The sequence below is a fragment of the Myotis daubentonii genome, chromosome 16 (genome assembly GCF_963259705.1).
Source record: "Myotis daubentonii chromosome 16, mMyoDau2.1, whole genome shotgun sequence".
Taxonomy (NCBI): Eukaryota; Metazoa; Chordata; class Mammalia; order Chiroptera; family Vespertilionidae; genus Myotis; species Myotis daubentonii.
In genome coordinates, this window is record NC_081855.1 from 8,101,958 (window position 1) to 8,120,164 (window position 18,207).

At 44.9% G+C, this 18,207-nt stretch overlaps 1 protein-coding gene across 1 annotated transcript; it reads left to right on the top strand.

The window, feature by feature from the left end:
* Positions 1-14,785: 14,785 nt before the first annotated feature.
* LOC132219369 (phosphofurin acidic cluster sorting protein 2-like) lies at positions 14,786-17,875 on the top strand. Its single transcript, XM_059671726.1, has 2 exons — positions 14,786-15,783; positions 16,366-17,875. The coding sequence occupies exons 1-2, from the start codon at positions 14,792-14,794 to the stop codon at positions 17,873-17,875; spliced, it is 2,502 nt and encodes an 833-aa protein (XP_059527709.1). The 5' UTR covers positions 14,786-14,791.
* The last annotated feature ends 332 nt before the right edge of the window (positions 17,876-18,207 follow it).

The window sequence follows — 18,207 nt, forward strand, 5'->3', positions numbered from 1 at the left end:
TTCTAGATCTATGAAGTATGCTGTTGGTATTTTAATGGGAAGTGCGTTGAATTTACAGATTGCTTTGGGTAGTATGGACATTTTAATGATGTTGATTCTACCAATCCATGAACACGGTATGTTCTTCCATCTGTTCATGTCTTCCTCTATGTCTTTTTTCAACGTCCTGTAGTTTTCTGAGTAGAGGTCTTTTACCTCTTTAGTTAAGTTTATTCCTAGGTAGCTTAATTTTTTTTGGTGTGATGGTAAACGGGCTTGTTTTTATAATCTCTCTTTCTGAAAGTTCACTATTGGTGTATAGAAATGCCTCAGATTTCTTGGGGTTAATTTTGTATCCTGCTACATTGCCAAATTCATGTATTAAGTCTATTAGCTTTTTGATGGAGTCTCTAGGGTTTTGTATGTATAATATCATGTCCTCTGCAAATAAGGACAGTTTTACTTCCTCTTTTCCAATTTGGATGCCTTTTATTTCTTCTTCTTGCCTAATTGCAATGGCTAACACTTCCAGTAATATGTTGAACAGGAGTGGTGTGAGGGGGCATCCCTGTATTGTTCCTGTTCTTAGGGGAAATGGTGTTAGTTTTTCCTGTTGAGTATGATGCTGGCTGTGGGCCTGTCATATATGGCTTTTATTATGTTGAGGTATGATCCTTCTACTCCTGCCTTACTGAGAGTTTTTATCAAAAATGGGTGTTGAATTTTGTCAAATGCTTTCTCTGCATCAATTGATATGACCATGTGTTTTTTTTTCTTTCAATTTGTTTATGTGATGTATCACGTTTATTTATTTTCAGATATTGTACCATCCTTGCATCCCTGGGATAAATCCAACTTGGTCATCGTGTATGATCTTTCTGATGTACTGCTGGATCCGATTTGCTAAGATTTTGTTGAGGATTTTGGCATCAATGTTCATGAGGGATATTGGCCTGTAATTCTCTTTCATTGTGTTGTCTTTACCTGGTTTTGGTATTAGGGTGATGCTGGCTTCATAGAATGAGCTTGGAAGTGTTCCTTCCTCTTGAATTTTTTGTAGTAGTCTGAGCAGGATAGGTTTTAGTTCTTCCTTGAATGTTTGGTAAAACTCCCCTGTGAAGCCGTCTGGTCCGGGGCTTTTGTTTGATGGAAGCTTTTTGATGACTGCTTCAATTTCTTCCATAGTTAGTGATTGGCCTGTTGAGATTTTTAGATTCTTCCTGATTGAGTCTTGGAATGTTGTATTTTTCTAGGAATTTGTCCATTCCCTCCAGGTTGTCTAGTTTGTTGGAGTAGAGCTGTCCATAGTATTTTTTAACAATCATGTATTTCTGTATTTCTCAACTCAGTTGCAATTAAAGTGACTGGTTCTTTGGGGTAGCACCCATAGGTTTTCTCAACTGTTCCCTGACCATCTGGTTGTTTTAGTCAGCAGGGAGATAAACCGAGGCACATCACAGGGTTGAATGTGATTTGAGGGGTGAGCGCCTCATGGAGCTCAACCCATAAGCAACACATGTTGACCAACTACATTACATATCAATCCTAGAAAATTTGCTCAGATTCTACAGATATCAGAAAGAAGAGAAAAACCACATACACATACACACAACTACAAAACAACAATAAAACACACCTAAAATTAGCATGGGAGGTTGTGAGTCCAAAGCCAGGAGATGCCAGATCCCAGCTCCCATTAATACTCCTGATAGGAAGTTTTACTTGCAAGTGCTTTACAGAAATGGGAAGATTTATCTAGAAAATATCCTCCTAAAAATGGCCAAAGTGCAGTTTTATTTGGGTGCCTAAATAAATTTTTTGGCATGCAATAAAAATTAGGAAAATGCCAGGTCTAACATGAAATTGAATGAATGAATGGAAGCACATTTTGATTTGGAAATCAGGAGATTCTAAGAAGCACTTATAAATTCTTTTTTTAAAAAATTAAGGAATTAGAAATTTTAGAGACTGTCTCTGAACTCTTGTGAAGCTAATAAATGCCAACACCACATTCTTCCGCCTTCTCTAGCTCCCCCACTATATCCTTTGCCCTTTCACATCCCTTCTTCCTTCCCCTTCGGTCCCCTCCACTACCCCTCCTTACTGACTTAACAGAAAATGAGAACAGGAATTCTAAAAGCTCCCTTTGGAGCAAACCTTGTCTCAGCAAGAGAGGAACCAGCAATTGTTCCTGATTTTCTCAGTGACCCTGATGGATTCACAAAGGCATTTAACTGTTAGAACATGTAATCCTGGCTATTCTAACCTACTCCAATTAATATAGCTAATGGTTTCTGCCAGCAAATGGAACACAATTTCTAAATAAGGTTTGCAAGAAAATTCCTGTAGAGAAATCTGTCCACTGTTAGAATGATAGGAAACTGAAATAGGATGTCGAAAAACAACAACAAACAAACCACACACACACACACACACACACACACACACACACACACACACACACAACTATAGGGTTGATCCATGGGTGTTTCCCATTCTCACTGATAGTTTGGGAGCAGGTGAACTTATCATAGAAAGAGAAGCCACTAAGACCCCTGTAGATACTGGGGCTACTTTATTTGTCCCTAACCACATCCAGCTAATTGTCTTCTCCTTCAGAGTAAAGCTTCTGTGCAAATGGTAGGAAAATTTAACCAATGTCTGTTTTTAATCAAAACCTGTTTCCAACTAGGGAATATTATAGCAATATTAGCAAATATCTATCTTTGCTAATAAAATATGCCCCAAATCAGCTGATAGGGAGAGGTGTTTAGTTTGCTTATATGTTTGTTTTATGAAATCAGTGATACCCACATATGCTTTTTCCAGAAGGGTAATATGTATTTAGAAATAAATGAACAAGATATTGAACCCAACAGATTCTGATGAACCCAGCGGTGTGTCCTGAAAGTTGAGGTCCTAGCTGCATCCAGCTTTCTGCGGGGGCTCTGGAAAAGGTTCTGCTGGTGGAATCATGCACAGACATGGAGAGGCATGGGGGAGAGATTGAGCATTCAGCAGGTAAGATAAGCATTTGGCCGGTATTTGCCTGAAAAGGAGCCCAGAGTTGGAACCGCATGCATGCACCTCTGTCCAATACCCACCCAGGGTGGAGGGAGCTGGGCCCTTTGTTCTGAGCTCAGGCTTATGCAGTTGTGAACCCAACCCTCAATGGAAAATTGGGGACCTGATGTCCATAGAGTGGCAGATATTACCCAATGTCCACGACATTCAGAGCCCAGAGTTCAGGAATGTTCAGACCTTCCAGGCCAAGGCTCCCACCTCCCCACAGAGTTGGTCTGGACATGAGAAATCCTGACACACTGGGCAGCTCCTGCCTGTTCCTCCGTATCTAGGGGTCAAGGGCGCTTTGTGCTGGGACCCAGGAAGAGCACTAGCTCTTTTTTTTTTTTACTAAGAGAAATATTTGTATTATTTTATTTTATTATGGTTTAAAGTATGATATATGTTTCTTTTTGTCCCCATGGACCCCTCCTCAGCCACTCCCACCCCCCAGCACATGCCCCTACCCCCTCAATGTCTGTGTCCATTGATTATGCTTATATCCATGCATTCAAGACCTTTCCTTGATCTCTTACTCTCTCCCCCACTCTCCCCTGCCTTCCAGCTGAGGTTGGAGGGTGTGTTTGAAGGTCTGTTTGAGGCTTCTCTGTGTCTGGATCTATTTTTGTTCATCCATTTATGTTATTCATTATATTCCACAAATGTATGAGACCATGTGATATTTATTTTGATCTGACTGGCTTATTTCTCTTAGCATAATGCTCTCCATGTCCATCCAAGCTGTTGTGAATGGTAAGAGTTCTTTCTTTTTTACAGCAGCATAGTATTCCATTGTGTAGATGTACCACAGTTTTTTCCGCTCATCTGCTGATGGGCACCTAGGCTGATGAGCACTTACGCTGTTTCCAAATCTTAGCTATTGTGCTGCTATGAACATAGGGGTACATATATCCTTTCTGATTGGCGTTTCTGATTTCTTGGGATATATTCCTAGAATTGGAATTACTGGGTCAAATGGGAGTTCCATTTTTAATTTTTCAAAGAAGCTCCATACTGTTTTCCACAGTGGCTGCACCAGTCTACGTTCCCACCAGCAGTGCACAAGTGTTCCTTTTTTCCCACATATCCACCAGCATTTGTCCTTTCTCGATTTGTTTATGATAGCCATTCCGACAGGTGTGAGATGGTAACTCATTGTGTTTTTTAAAAATATATTTTTATTGATTTCAGAGACAGAGAAAAACATCAATGATGATAGAATCACTGATTGGCTGCCTCTTGCATGCCCCCTACTGGGGGTCATTGCCCAAAAATGGGCATGTGCCCTTGACCTGAATCCAACCCAGGACTTTTCAGTCCGCAGGCCAACACTCTATACACTGACCAAACCAGCTAGGGCCCTCGTTGTTGTTTTTATTTGCATCTGTCACATCATTAGTGACTTTAAGCATGTTTTCATAAGGCCATGAGGCATACGAAAACAGAATTTTTTTCTTATGACTAATAAAAAGAATTCATTAAACTCAGTGAAATCACATGTCCACATACAACCGTCATTACTGTGACAAGGCCACTGAGATGTGCTGATACCTCTACTCTGCGGCCTTGACCAACATTACCCAGACCACCTGGATGTGGAAACTGGCAGCTGTTCGAAAGGGGGAAATGGAAGTCATGTTCCCCACAGGCCATTGTCAAATAAAATGTCAACTTCTGGTTTACACTCTGACATATGAGCTTGGAAGTTCTTACTCTCATTCTTACAAGAAGAAAAAACATGAACAATCCAAAAAAATAGGAACTCCTTTTAGATCCATTAGATCATTGAAGTCACATGGCTATGAAATTAACCTTTGCTGCTGCAAACCACTGGATCCAGGCTTTGTTAACACAATACAACCTAGCACTACCATTTTTGTGTGCAAACACAAACACACACACACACACACACACACGCACACACACACTCACACACACGCGCGATCAAATGACTCTTGGTGGAATTAGAAGTAAAGCAGACACCGAGGAGCTGACAATAGGAAGAAAAGGAGGTTGGAGGAACTTTTGCCTGTGACAGTCCTCCTCCTACTTTATCGCTACTCCCCGTCATGAGCCTCAACATCGCTAAGAAGCACATGCTGCAATAATCCATTGTGCAGGCAGAGAGGAGACAGGCTCTAACAGGCACAATGACTTATCCAGGATCAGGAAGAGGTAAGAATGAGAGGTTGAGTCTGAGCCCAGGTCTGTCTCCTCAAATCTAGTGCCCTGGCTGCAGCTAGACCTTGTGGAGAGGATGTGTTGGTGTCACTGTGTACACTGTGGGTGTTCCATGGAGAAGGTGGGTGAGCAGTCAGCAGCCCCTAGCACTGTCTATCGCTGTTATTAGGTGAGGGGAGTCAGGGAGGCAATCCCAGGAAGTTAGGTCACTTCCTAATAGAACTTGGAACCCCGTAACCAGGCACCCACTTTCTAGCAACTGCCCAACCGCCACTCACTTGGCAAGAGACAGTTGACAGTTCAACATGTTCTCTTGTTGTGTTCCCAGTTATCGGGGCTCTGGTTCCCGGAGACCCTGCAGGGAGAGTTGTTCCAGACTCTGTAGACGGTTCAACACTCGTGCCCGACACCTCTGGCCATTTTCAAGGCGATCCCCTCAGGTAAGAGAAAGTGGCCTGGGTCAGACCCATTCACACCAGGCCAGCCTCCTCTGTGGGCCATCCCTGTGCAGCGCACATCCTCCCCTTCATGTGGTGGGAAGAGGAACCTGAAGGGAGAACCGAGGGGGAGGAACAGTTTTCAGGGCAGTGGATAATGTCGAGGGCCTGCTGTGATCACACCCCAGGGCAGGGCAGGCAGGTGGAGATGGGCTCCCAGAGGGGTCCCTTATCTGTGCCAATGGGAGTCCTAGCCCGCAGACTGTCCCAACTCTTCCTCCAGTGGAGGTCTCAGCAGATCACACAGTGTGCATGTCTGGAGTGGAGGGTCACAGGCTCAGAGAACCTACAAAAACAGGGCTCTGAGGCTTTCCCCTGGTGACTGGGAACTGTCTTTACAGAGCTCCGCACAGGAGACTAGACCGGAGCCGACAGATGGGGTCCTCACCTCCATGCCCCTGCAGGAGGCACAGATACCTGATACATCCACAAGTCTGCAGCATGACCTCAGGGTGAGTGTAGGGGCCCAGTTGACCCAAACTCCAGAACCCCAGGGAGTCAACGGGACCTGGGTTCCAGAAGGCTCCCTGCTACTCCCCTGAGATCCCTCCTTGTGTCCAGTTTTCAAAGGAATCTGTGTCCTCGTCTCCTCCAGGTCAGGAGCTAGGGTCTCCCTGGGCTGCACAACATACCAAGAGGGGGACCTGTTATCAGGGCTGGCGATCCATCTCTTCACTGCTGTGGGACCTGGATTTTATAACCTTCTGTTGCCATGACAGCGGTGCCACCCTGGACATACCACAGGTCCTAATGTCCAGACCCTCCACCGCAGAAAATCCTCTGTGTCTCATCTTACATTGGGATGTTCTGTCAGAAATCGCACGGGTGACACTGGTAATACAAGCATGTGCTGTCTGTCCTCTGCTAAGAAAATGATCTAAGATACCAATGTGCTTCCTATTCCTCACTGCAATTCTACTCTTCCTGCCAAGAACCTTTTCTCTTATCAATGTGAAAAACTTTCAAAGCTGTGAAAAAGTATTGTGTGTTTTTTTGAACCAAAGTGTCAATAATTGCGGGCGAGAAAATCTCAATGGGTTGACAGAATGCTCTGGAGAATGACAATTTTTCATCTTATTTTATAAGTTACAAGCAAAGTGCAGACTTATGTGTGTTACATGAAATCCATGGGTGATAGATTCGGGAGAGAGGAGAAAGCAAAGTGGGGAAACTTCTGTGATTGGATAAAGGCTAAAATGATAGGCACATACTTCTTTTACAATGGTGGACGTAGGATAGTTTCAAGTCAACAATGAACTCAATAACAACAAAGGGATCTCTGAACTCCCCCAGAGCACAGAAGGGTGCCTGTGCACGAGGTGTCCAAAATAAGAAAAATTCCTTTGATAATCCAAAGCTGTTATCATAGATGCCAAAAGGCCGTACACAGGCTCAGTTAAGGTAAAGATTGACCTTTGTCAGGGAAGATGCCAGACTAGGACATGACTACCCACCATAAGCTCCTTTCAGTTAGTGTTTTATTTCAGACCATCCTTTGTAGTTACTTAAAGTCTCTGAGTTTGCAAGGCCTCCACGCAGGACTTCCCTGAGCTAGTCAGGTTAACGTGGGGCCCCTTTTTTCTTCCATACACACTCCTTTTGTTCATAAATTAATATGAATTATGCATTGATGATCAGTGTTAGTGTTTTGTCTTGCTGAACAATGGACCATTGGGGATGACGCAAGACTATAACCTTAAATGGCATTCAAGGTGGAATTTTTATTATTATTCAAAATAAATAGGCAGGTGAATGGGAGGCCATGAGATCACATATGGCCTTGTTAAAAAATATTCTGTATCAATTTTAAATTTTGAGCTACCATGTGCAGAGTCCTCTTGCTGCTTGTCTTCGTTTTGGTATTTTGCATCTAGTATAACATTTACATACCAGGAACAAAAGCTACAGCATTAAAGCAGTAACACCGTTTAGGTATAAAAAATGTCTAGTGCTAGACTGAGGGGAATAAGCATCGCAACCAACCAAAATCACTTTCCATGTATTATCATAATTGTTTATTAAGCTAATTATATGTTTTCCTTCTGTATCCACTGTCCCTTGTACTTATGCTATGTTTGGCCAGATGAATTAAGACTCTATACTCTTTCGTTATAATTGAACATCAGAATGTCACTGTCTAGTAGGTGGGAAAAAGTAGCAGGTATCCAAATTCAACTTTTCATATTTAATAAGGCAGGAGCCTGGGGAGATAGATATTGTTTCCATTAGAAAACCATAAGGAGGGTAATAACTATATAAAATCATCTGATGTACATTTAATCATAACAATGAAGTGATGTAGGAACAAGGTTTGAGCAGCAGTAATTTGTCAGCATCCAGGCCTTGCTGACTTCTTGGGGAAGCTGTCAGCCCCCATGGTCAGTGGTTTCTCGTCCTTGAAAAGTCTTCAATGTCCATGGTGGATGGAGGCCAGTGTCACAGACAGATGTCCATCTGTGGTTAGGCCTCTGATAAGGGAAGGAAGGTCCTTTTTAACACGTTGGAGAGAGTCTTTAATGAATGTGTTTCAATAAACAAAAATCTCCTGGTTGTAAGTTTTGATCTTTGACGTCTTTGTCTCTTGGGAGTATGTGAAATGAATGTCACTAATTTCTCAGTCCCGATAACCTTAGTGAGTCATTGATAGTAATGTGGAATGTCTGCTTCTAGTTTTCCTTATATTTTGAAAACAAAAAATTTTAAAAATCAGCAGTATTTTAAACAGAGTCATAACAACAATAATCATCTTCGCTTCATTTAGTCCCATACCCATTTTTTTGTTTATCCTGATTATTTGCCAGTATTTTCATAAATTCAGTTATTCCTTGGAGTTCTATGCTTCTTCATTCAGTTCAAAGATGTGATTTGCTAACAAACCTTAATTTAGAGTAAGTCAGAGTTCTTTTCATGGATTTTTCTAAAGATGTAACATATTTGAAAATGCAGTAGAGTAAAACAATAACTGACTATGAATGAGAAAACAAAGTGGCATGGTTATAGACTTGATTATAATGCAATTGATAAAAAAAACTTTGCTTGCCCTAACCGGTTTGGCTCAGTGTGTAGAGCATCGGCCTGCGGACTGAAAGGTCCCAGGTTCAATTCCGGTCAAGGGCATGTACCTGGGTTATGGGCACATCCCTAGCCGGGAGTGTGCAGGAGGCAGCTGATCAATGTTTCTCTCTCATCAATGTTTCTAACTCTCTATCCCTCTCTCTTCCTCTCTGTAAAAAATCAATAAAATATATTAAAAAAAAACCAACACAACTTTGCTTGGTTAGTAAGCTTTAACATTTTAAGGGAATAATTTTTGGAAAATAATAATTACTGTAAATGAGAGAAAATAATATAAAAAATATGTAAGTACATGTATATTTAGATTCAATACATAATTTCAATATAGAAGAACAAATAATATGTAAGGTTTTAAAACATTGTCCATGGCTTCTTGTATTGAGCATTGGAAATAATTCATAAACTTCCAATGTTTGTGCCACAAATCTGGAGTCCCACGGCCAGACACCCTCACAGGGAACCATCCCTCTTGGCTGGACTGGTGTCGCTGACAAGTGAACTGTTACACCTGAGAGCTTCCTACTTGAACTTTTCTTTGAATCTTGATGGGTCCCTCATACAGCAGGTTGAAGTCTTTAGAACATCCATTTTAATAAAAGCATATGTACACAAATAGATTAGTCATTTTTATTTTTTTAATTTAGCTAAGTTTCCCATATAATTTCAAGCATATAAAACAGGCCTAATTTAGTTTAAAAATTCCTTCAATAAGGATAGAGAATAAATCCTTGAAGTATTCCAGGGCTCATTGGAATTAACTCAAAGTCATTCTTTTGTTTAAATTACAGTGGTTCTCAACCTTCTGGCCCTTTAAATACAGTTCCGCATGTTGTGACCCAACCATAAAATTATTTTCGTTGCTACTTTATAACTGTAATATTGCTACTGTTATGAATGGTAATGTAAATATCTGATATGCAGGATGGTCTTAGGCGACCCCTGTGAAAGGGTAGTTCAACCGCCAAAGGGGCCGCAACCCACAGGTTGAGAACCGCTGGTTTAAAAAGTCTCTTAAACTGGAAACTTTGTGAAGGTTGCAAATATACATACACAAAAGCTTACAGCCTGGACTTTTTGTAAATCGGAGTAAAGCAAACACAGGCTTATGGAAATAATTCTAAAAGACATTAATCACACTTAGAAACAGTTTTAATATGAAATATTTTGTCCAGACTACAGAATTCGCCTTACTTTACATAAGTATTTAACCTTTTTAGGCCAATAAAAGACTATATGCTAGTAATGCCATCTGGAGGCTGAAAATTCACCATACATATCCCATAGGTGAACACATCACATACAGACCATACACATAATTTGAATTACTAACTTTTACAGAGAAAATGCAAGAATTTTTTATAAAGTTAAAATTTTATAGCCTGTATCCCCTTTTACAAACCTTTTCTCAACTTTCACAAACCTTCTTACCCATTCAGAAATAACTCTCCTTACTGAAACTTACATTTGTCCTTTTCCTTCAAATATGACTCTCCCTACCTCAAGCCTTTTATGATCACAACTATATAATTTCTCCAACTTAACTGGAACTTTTAACCCTTAGGAGCCTTAATTTCCCCAATGAAAAGCACAAAATGAACAACCAGCATTCCTTAGATTGACGTTAATGAACATATTTTAATCACACTCTCACTTCCAAGAAACACATCTTCAACAAAACACAAGTCAATATATCAACAGCTGCAAATCCATTTTACAAACCTTCTGTATTAAAAAACCCAAAAGCATGTGAACTTGTCTAGCAATCAGTGTTTCAGTATTTCATGTTATTTCAAAATATCTAGTTATTCAATAACTTTCATTAACATTTATTAAATTAGAAAGAAATAGTTGAAATACGCTAAAGTGATTTGTGTAGGTCAGGGAGGCATTTTTTTTCTATTGGGATAAGACATACCTTCCAGAGATTTGTAGTTTTATTTTAAAAAATGAACTCAGGTCTTTTCACTTCAAAGGTTCTGGGACTTTGGTTGCATGAAGCCAATCCTATATAATAAAAGGGTAATATGCAAATAGACCTAATGGCAGAACAGTCACTATGATGCACACTGACCATGAGGGGGCAGACACTCAACGCAGGAGCTGCCCCCTTGTGGTCAGTGCACTGGGGGGTGGGGGGGGGAGGGAGGCGAGGAGCGGGCCTAAGCTGTGAGTTGGACAGCCCCTGAGGACTCCCAGACTGCTAAAGGGCGCAGGCCTGTCTAAGGGACCCCACCCCCACCCCCAGTGCATGAATGTCCTACACTGGGCCTCTAGTTATCTATAAGTTTCTGAAATGAGTTAGGGGGGTGGTTTGGGGAAGGTAAAAGGATTTGGTGGGCTTTGAATTGCTTCTGCAGCCAAACCTCTGGCCCCTTGTAAATGTCATTTGTAAAACAAGGATAGTCATTTTTAATACCCCAGGGACTGGGTTGCCACCCAAATGTTGGCAAGGGACTGACAAATTCATGCGCCATTTTTGTAATGTTTCTTTCTATTTGGGAACATTTTTCTAACTTCCAGAAAGCACACATCTCTGAGAGTTATAAAGGCGTTCAGGTATATGAAACCTCTGTCCATCTCCCTTGGGAATGAAAAACAGGTTCTAGCTGCATGATAGTCTTAAAAATAATGGTGCCAAACCTCTCTATAACCTACTTTATATTGGGACCAGGTAGGTGGTGTAACAAAAGAAGATTGGCTTCTTTCTTGGGGTTCTCAGGGTCAAGTTTCTCCCACTTGGTGAATATGCACTCCATAAGAGGAATCTCAAGTCACTGTGGGCTGGTTCCGCATCTATAGAGAGACATATGAGCAAGCCCAAGTGTTAGAGACATGTGTGCATGTCTCTGAGCTGTCTGGAGACATTCTGAGTAGGGTGGGTACCCTGTTAAGCCATCTCTCAGGCTCTCGTGGAAGATACTAATAAAGAAAAGATGATTACCAAACCTTCGGTCAGCCTCAAAGTTAGTTTCCTCATGGAAGGTTCCTTTAAAATCATTACTTTCTATTTTGGTTCAGTATCTGGTTCATCTATTCTAAATATATAACTATTCTGGAAAAAGCATATGTAGGCATCACTGATTTCATATAAAAGAAAAAAAAACACCTCACCTATCAGGTGAATTGGGAAAGATTTGATTAACAAACTATATATATATATATATATATATATATATATATATATATATATAGGCCCATAACAACCCCTAGTTGAAAGGAAACAGGTTTTGATTAAAAAGCAGACATTTTTGTACAGAAGGTTTAGTCCGATGGAGAAAGCAATTAGTAGGTGCGGTGAAGAAAAATAAGATAGCCCCAGTATCTAGAGGAGCCTTAGTAGCGTCCCGTTTTATGATAATTTCAAGTTCTCCCAAACTAACAGTGAAAGGGGAAACACCCTTGGAGCAACCCTATGCTTCTTTTGTTTGTTTACTTTTTCTACATCCTATTTCAGTTTCCTCTATCCCTAGAGTGGGCAGACTTCTCTATAGGAGTTTTCTTACAACCTTATTTAGTAATTCTCTTGCTTTTGCTCCCAGAAACCAGGAGTATATTAATTGCGATAGGTTAGAATAGCCAGGATTACACGTTCTAACAGTGACATTTCTCTGGGAGCCAATCAGGGCCATAGAGAAAATGGAGAACAATTGCTGGTTCCTCTCTGGCTGAGAGCAGCTTTTCTCCAAAGGGAGCTGGTAGCATTCCTATTCTCATTTCCCTTAAGTCAGTAGGGAGGGGTAGTGGAGGAGACAGAAGGGGAAGGAAGAAGGGAAGGGAAAGAACACATCTGGACAAGGAAGCTCAGAGAGCAAAAGATGTAGTGGATGTGCTATAGAAGGGGGAGATTGGGGGTGTTAGCATTTATTCACTTCAGGAGAGTTCAGAGATAGTCTCTAAAATTTCTCATTAATTTATTTTTTAAAAGAATTTTCTGTGTTTCTCCTTAGAAGCTTCTAATTTCCATGTGAAGATATGCTTCCTATTCAGTCATTTTCATTTTGGGGCCAGCGTACTTCTAGTTTTCTTTTTTTTCCGGCAAAAAGATTATTTATCTTCGCCATTTTTCAGTTGATATTTTCAAGTTAAATCTTCCCATTTCTATAAAGCACTTGCAAGAAAAGGCTTCCTATCAGGGGTTAATGAGGGCTGGAGTCTGGGAGGTCCTAGCCCTGGAGGCACAACTTCCCATGTTAATTATAGGTGTGTTTGTTTTTATTGTTATTGTTGTTATTTTATATTTGCAGAATCTGAGCAAGTTTTCCAGGGATGTTATGGAGTGGGTCGAAGTGTGCTGCTCTGGGTTGAGCTCCATTATGCTCACACCCCTCTTATGTGCCTCGGCTTCTCTCCCAGTTATGTAAAGTGACCTGAAGGCCTCTAGCCAGTTTGGCTCCATGGGTAGAATGCAGGCCCTGAGAGGTCCTGGGTTTGATTCAAGGTGAAGGGCATGTACCTCGGTTGCAGCTTGATCCCTGGCCCTTACTGGAGCGCCTGGGGGATGCAACCAATCGAAGTCTCTCTCATTCTCTCTCTCTGTATCTCCCCCTCCTTTCCTCTCTCTCTAAACCCATGGGGAAAATATACTCGAGTGAGGATATATAAATAAATAAACATAAAAACCTCAGGAAGGGCTAGGAACGCTGGTGGACCTGACCTTATGGGGTCTCCCCCGGAGGAGCCAGTCAGGTGAATTACAGTTGAGTATGAATTTCCCTATGGGGCTCCTGCTTGGCGTGAGGAATGACCTCTGACACCTCCACAAAGATTCTTAGTTGCTTAAGAACAGCCAAGATTCAGGTCAGAAGGAGTATGTGTCCCTTCGGAGCTGAGCAAGTTCAGCTCTCACTTATACAGTGAAGGATGTTTGCTCATACTCTCAGAAAGCAAAATCCAAATGAAAACTCAGAGTCAAACACCAGCCACCCATGTTTCCTCTGGTCTCTCCTTAGCCTTGATTCTGTCAACCCTTCACCTTACTTCCACCTTGGGGATTTAAAATACAGCTTAACTAAAGTCGAACCCTCTATCACAAGCAAAGGAATGTTCCTGATTCAAGAGACAACTTAGCCAAGTTCACCTGACAGGCAGGGAACTGGTGGCCCAACTGGCCCTTTGCTGGATCCCAGCACTGGGTTTGGGTCTGCAGGGCGGTCCTGTGTGACCTTTGGAATACTGCCGCAGTAATTCAAGTAAATAGCAATGTAAGCAGCATTCAACCCTGTGCAGAATTCTTGTGAGTTTATTGGAGCCCAACTGTCAACAGTGGCCGGAAAACAAAATCTCACTGTATTGAGGTAGTGCTCCAAGAATGGCAGGATTGCACCTGCTTTTACACATACAATCAAAAGTGGAGATGTATATGGGTCACATGAAGTCCATTGCTTAGGGAGGCAGGAGAAAGCAAAGCATGGAAAGCTCTGGGATTAGATAAAAAGTAAAACGAGAGACACATACCTCTCTCATGCAGGAGCACACAGGATAGTGAGCAATGAACTCAATACCAATGAGCAGCTTGGTGGTCTCTGCCGAGCACAGAGCAGTGCCTGTGCTCCCAGGTGACGAGAAAAAGGAAAATTCCTTTAACATTCCAAAGGTATGTATCACAGATGCCAAAAGACAACAGACAGGTTCCGTTAAGGTAAAGATTGTCCTTTGTCAGGGAAGACACTGGCCGAGCACATGACTACACACCATAAACTGTGTTTAGGTAACACGTTTTAATTTCAGGCTAACTTTGTGGTTAATTTCGGTCTCTGAGTTTGAAAGGCCACCATGCAGGCCTTACCTGTGCGAGTCACAGATGAGTGTGTGACTATTTGTCATTTACTCTCTCCTTCGATCACCTGTGCCCCACCTCTTGCCACCAATCATGTCCCTCCTCTGTCCCACCACAGGGGGAGAAACCATCAAGTACCTGTACGCTGGAAGCGGCTGAAGCCTCCTCGCCACCTGCGGGCCTGGCCCGCTCTCCCACTGTGCTCTACACACCAGTGCCCATGACTTTCTTCTCTACCTGGGAGGTGGACTGCTCCAGACCTGACTGCGTGCCCAGATTGTGCAGCTTCACGTTAAAGAAGCTGGTGGTCTTGAAGGGGCTGGAGAAGGAGCTCGTCTCCTTGGTGATAGCAGTGCAGATGCAGGGCACCAACGGCATCCTGAGATCCCATGAGATTGTGCTGCCCAGCAGCGGACCAGTGGAGACTGACCTGGCGCTGACCTTCTCCCTGGAGTACCCCCACTTCCTCAAGAGAAAAGGCAACAAGCTGCAGATCATGCTGCAGCAGAGGAAGTGCAATCACAACCGGACCATCCTGGGCTACAGGACACTGGCCACAGGGGCCGTCCACATGGCTGAGCTGATGCAGCGACCACCTGAGGGTGGCCGGGTGCTGAGCCTCAGCAGCAGGATCCAGGGGTCCTCCATCACGGTGGCTGAGATCTGGATCTCCTCCCTCTCCAGTCAGCCCATCGACGACGAGGATGGCAGCATGCCGGCCAGCCCCAAGGCCAAGTCCATGGATATTGACATGGAGGGGAAATCTGAAAGCTTCACTGAGCTGGAGACCAGCTGCAATCTCACACACAGGCAGGACCTGGAAGAAGCTGACTTTGCCCTGGGGCAGCCCAAGAAGCAGAAGCGATGCATGCAACAAAACTTGAAGCAGAAAGTCATGGCACTGCTTACCAGGTCCCACATGTCAGAAGAGGTCCTGGACTCGGATCAGGACCCTAAGGAGCATGTCCCTGAGGTGGAGGAGGACCTGGACCTACTCTATGACACCCTTAAGCATCCCAGCAACAGTGGCCCAGACATGGAGGATGATAGCAGCATCCTCAGCAAGACCAAGCCCAAGACCAGACAATACTTTGAAGGCCTGGCACACTCCAGCTGGCAGACGGAGACCAGGAGCTTACACAGTGCCCGGAGCCAGAAGGAGCCTCCTCAGCTGGCCGACATGCCCGGGAAGACCCAGGGCCCGGGCGGCAAGCTGTTCAGTGGCAGTGTCTCTGACTCGATGGCCTACAGCACCCCACGCACCAAGGTGGTCAAGAGCTGGATCTTCTCCCAATCGAGGCAGACCGTCAACCACCTGGAAAACGCCATGCCGGCCAGCACCGAGGCGGAGGCCACGCATAACTTCTCTGAAGGAGAGTCTGAGATCGTCTGCTCTGAGCTGGAGGTCAGCTACAATGCTGCCTACAGGCATGACCTAGATGAGGATGACTTGGGCCTGGAGAAACCGATAGGAAGGAGGAGGTCCACCATCAAGCAACAGCACTACCAGCAGAGAGTCGCAGAGTGGCTGCACAGGTACCAAATGACGCTGGAGGTCCTGGACTCGGAGCAGGAGTCTGAGGAGGAAGTCCCCGATGTGGACAAGGACCTGGCCTTTCTGTTTCAGAGCGTGGTGTGCCCCATGGACAGCGGCTCAGACATGGAGGATGATGACCATCTCCCAACCCCTCCCATGCCTGAGCTCATGTCATATTCTGAAAGCCTGTCCAGCCCAGATATGGAGGAGGACGACAGAGTCCTCAGGACAAGCAGGCCCAGATTATACTGTGAAAGCCTTTCAAGCGACAGTGGCTCCGACTGGGTGGCCCACAGGATGCCCAACCCTGGGGAGCAGCCGGCACAGCCTGGGGACAGCCCGGAGGCAGGGACCTCTGCCCAGGACATGCTCACTACGAGGCGCACCACCAAGACCGAGTCTCTGGTCATCCCTTCCAGCAGCTCCAAGGGGAAGCAGCCCGCCCGCCGGGGCTGGAGCAGGTCCCTGAATGAGTCGGCCAACAGCCTGATCAAGGAGCGCTGTGCAGACCCACAGAGCCAACTGCAGGTCCCCAGTCAGACTGTGTTCGACCACCTGAATGACAGCCTCATGTCCAACGACTATCTGCCCAAGAACATCATCCTCATCAACACCTCCGACAGGCAGGGGCAGTCCCTGTCAGACGTCCTGCAGCAGCACACGCTGCCCGTCGTGTGTACCGCCTCCATGGTGGATGTCCAGGAGGCCTTCAGCTCCATCATCTCCTGGATACAAAGATACCGCAACTGCAAGACCGAGGCCACCATGCCAGTGAAGATCGCGGTGGCGGGGGATCAGCACTACTTCAGCACCGTGCTGTGGGTCTTTGTGGAGCAGCTGTCCCACAAGGACCCGGACTGGCTGGACTCCATGCGCTTCCTGGTCATCCCGCTGGGTTCTCACCCCTTGGCCAGGTACCTGGGCTCCGTGGATTGCCGCTACCACAAACTCTTACGGGACCTGGCCTGGTGGGAACTGTTCTACCACCTGGAGGCCCAGGATGCTGTGCAGAACATTGTGTTGAAAATCAGAGAGTACCTCACAGGGGCCAACTGTGTCCTCCAGCTGCCCATCGCAGAGGCCATGCTCACCTCTAAGCCAAAGAGCCCGGACGAGCTGCCCTTGCAGAAGTTCATTCCCTTTGTGGGGGCAGTGAAAGTCCGAAGAGTGGAGCCAATTTCAGCCACGTCAGGAGACTCAGCTGAAGCCGTCCCCTCATGCTCCAATGTGCTTCTGTCCACCGCCAGGGAGGCCACTCACAAGCTAATTTCCTTGTCGTCAGTGAGTGGGGGCCTGTCCTCCCCCGGCCAGAGTGTGGGTGCTGAGCTGATGGAGCTGCAGGTGGATTACTGGACGGCAGCCCAGCCCACAAACAGGAAGAGGAGTGGGGAGAAGGAAGACCTGCCTGCCACCAAAAACACACTCCGGTGCACCTTCCGGTCTCTCCAGGTCAGCAGGCTGCCCAGCAGCGGCGAATCTGCAGCCACGCCCACAATGTCCATGACTGTGATCACCAAGGAGAAGGAAAAGAAGGTGATGTTTTTGCCCAAGAAAGACAAGGGCACGGACTTGGCCTCCAACAGCCAGTGCATCCAGGGCATCGGCCGCTTGGTCTGCTCAGCCAAGAACCAGGAGCACAGGCAGCGGGTCCTCATTGATGGCGTGGAGTGGAACGACGTGACGTTCTTCCAGCTGGCAGCCCAGTGGTCCTCCCACGTCAAGCACTTCCCCGTCTGCATCTTCGAACACAACAATTCCACCTTCTAGCCCTGCCCCTCCCCCTGCCCTTCACTCTGCCTGGGCCAAGCCCAGCAGTATCGAGCTGCTTTTCTGTTAACAGTTCAGTTTACTATAGACACAGACCCTGGAAACACAGTGAAATGGTTTGAGTTTGGATGCGCTCAAAGCCTGCAACGTAAGGGGGTTGCCCTCAGTGGGACCCCCAAATGCTCTGTTCAATAACCAGAAAGCTCCGGCAGGTGGGAGTCAGGAGGGCAGTGTTGAGCTGGAGCATCATGGAAGGTGTGTTTGGTCCTCAGGACCCCCAGCACTGTCAGTGACAAGGCTTCTGGCCTTGGAGACCTGCCCTTCCTGGAAAC

Bases quoted from the DNA above. Each gene is read 5' to 3' on its own strand.
- LOC132219369 (XM_059671726.1), top strand. From the start codon at position 14,792: ATGACTTTCTTCTCTACCTGGGAGGTGGACTGCTCCAGACCTGACTGC. The intron at 15,784-16,365 runs GCTGTTCAGTGG...ATACTGTGAAAG, and splicing joins ACCCAGGGCCCGGGCGGCAA to CCTTTCAAGCGACAGTGGCT.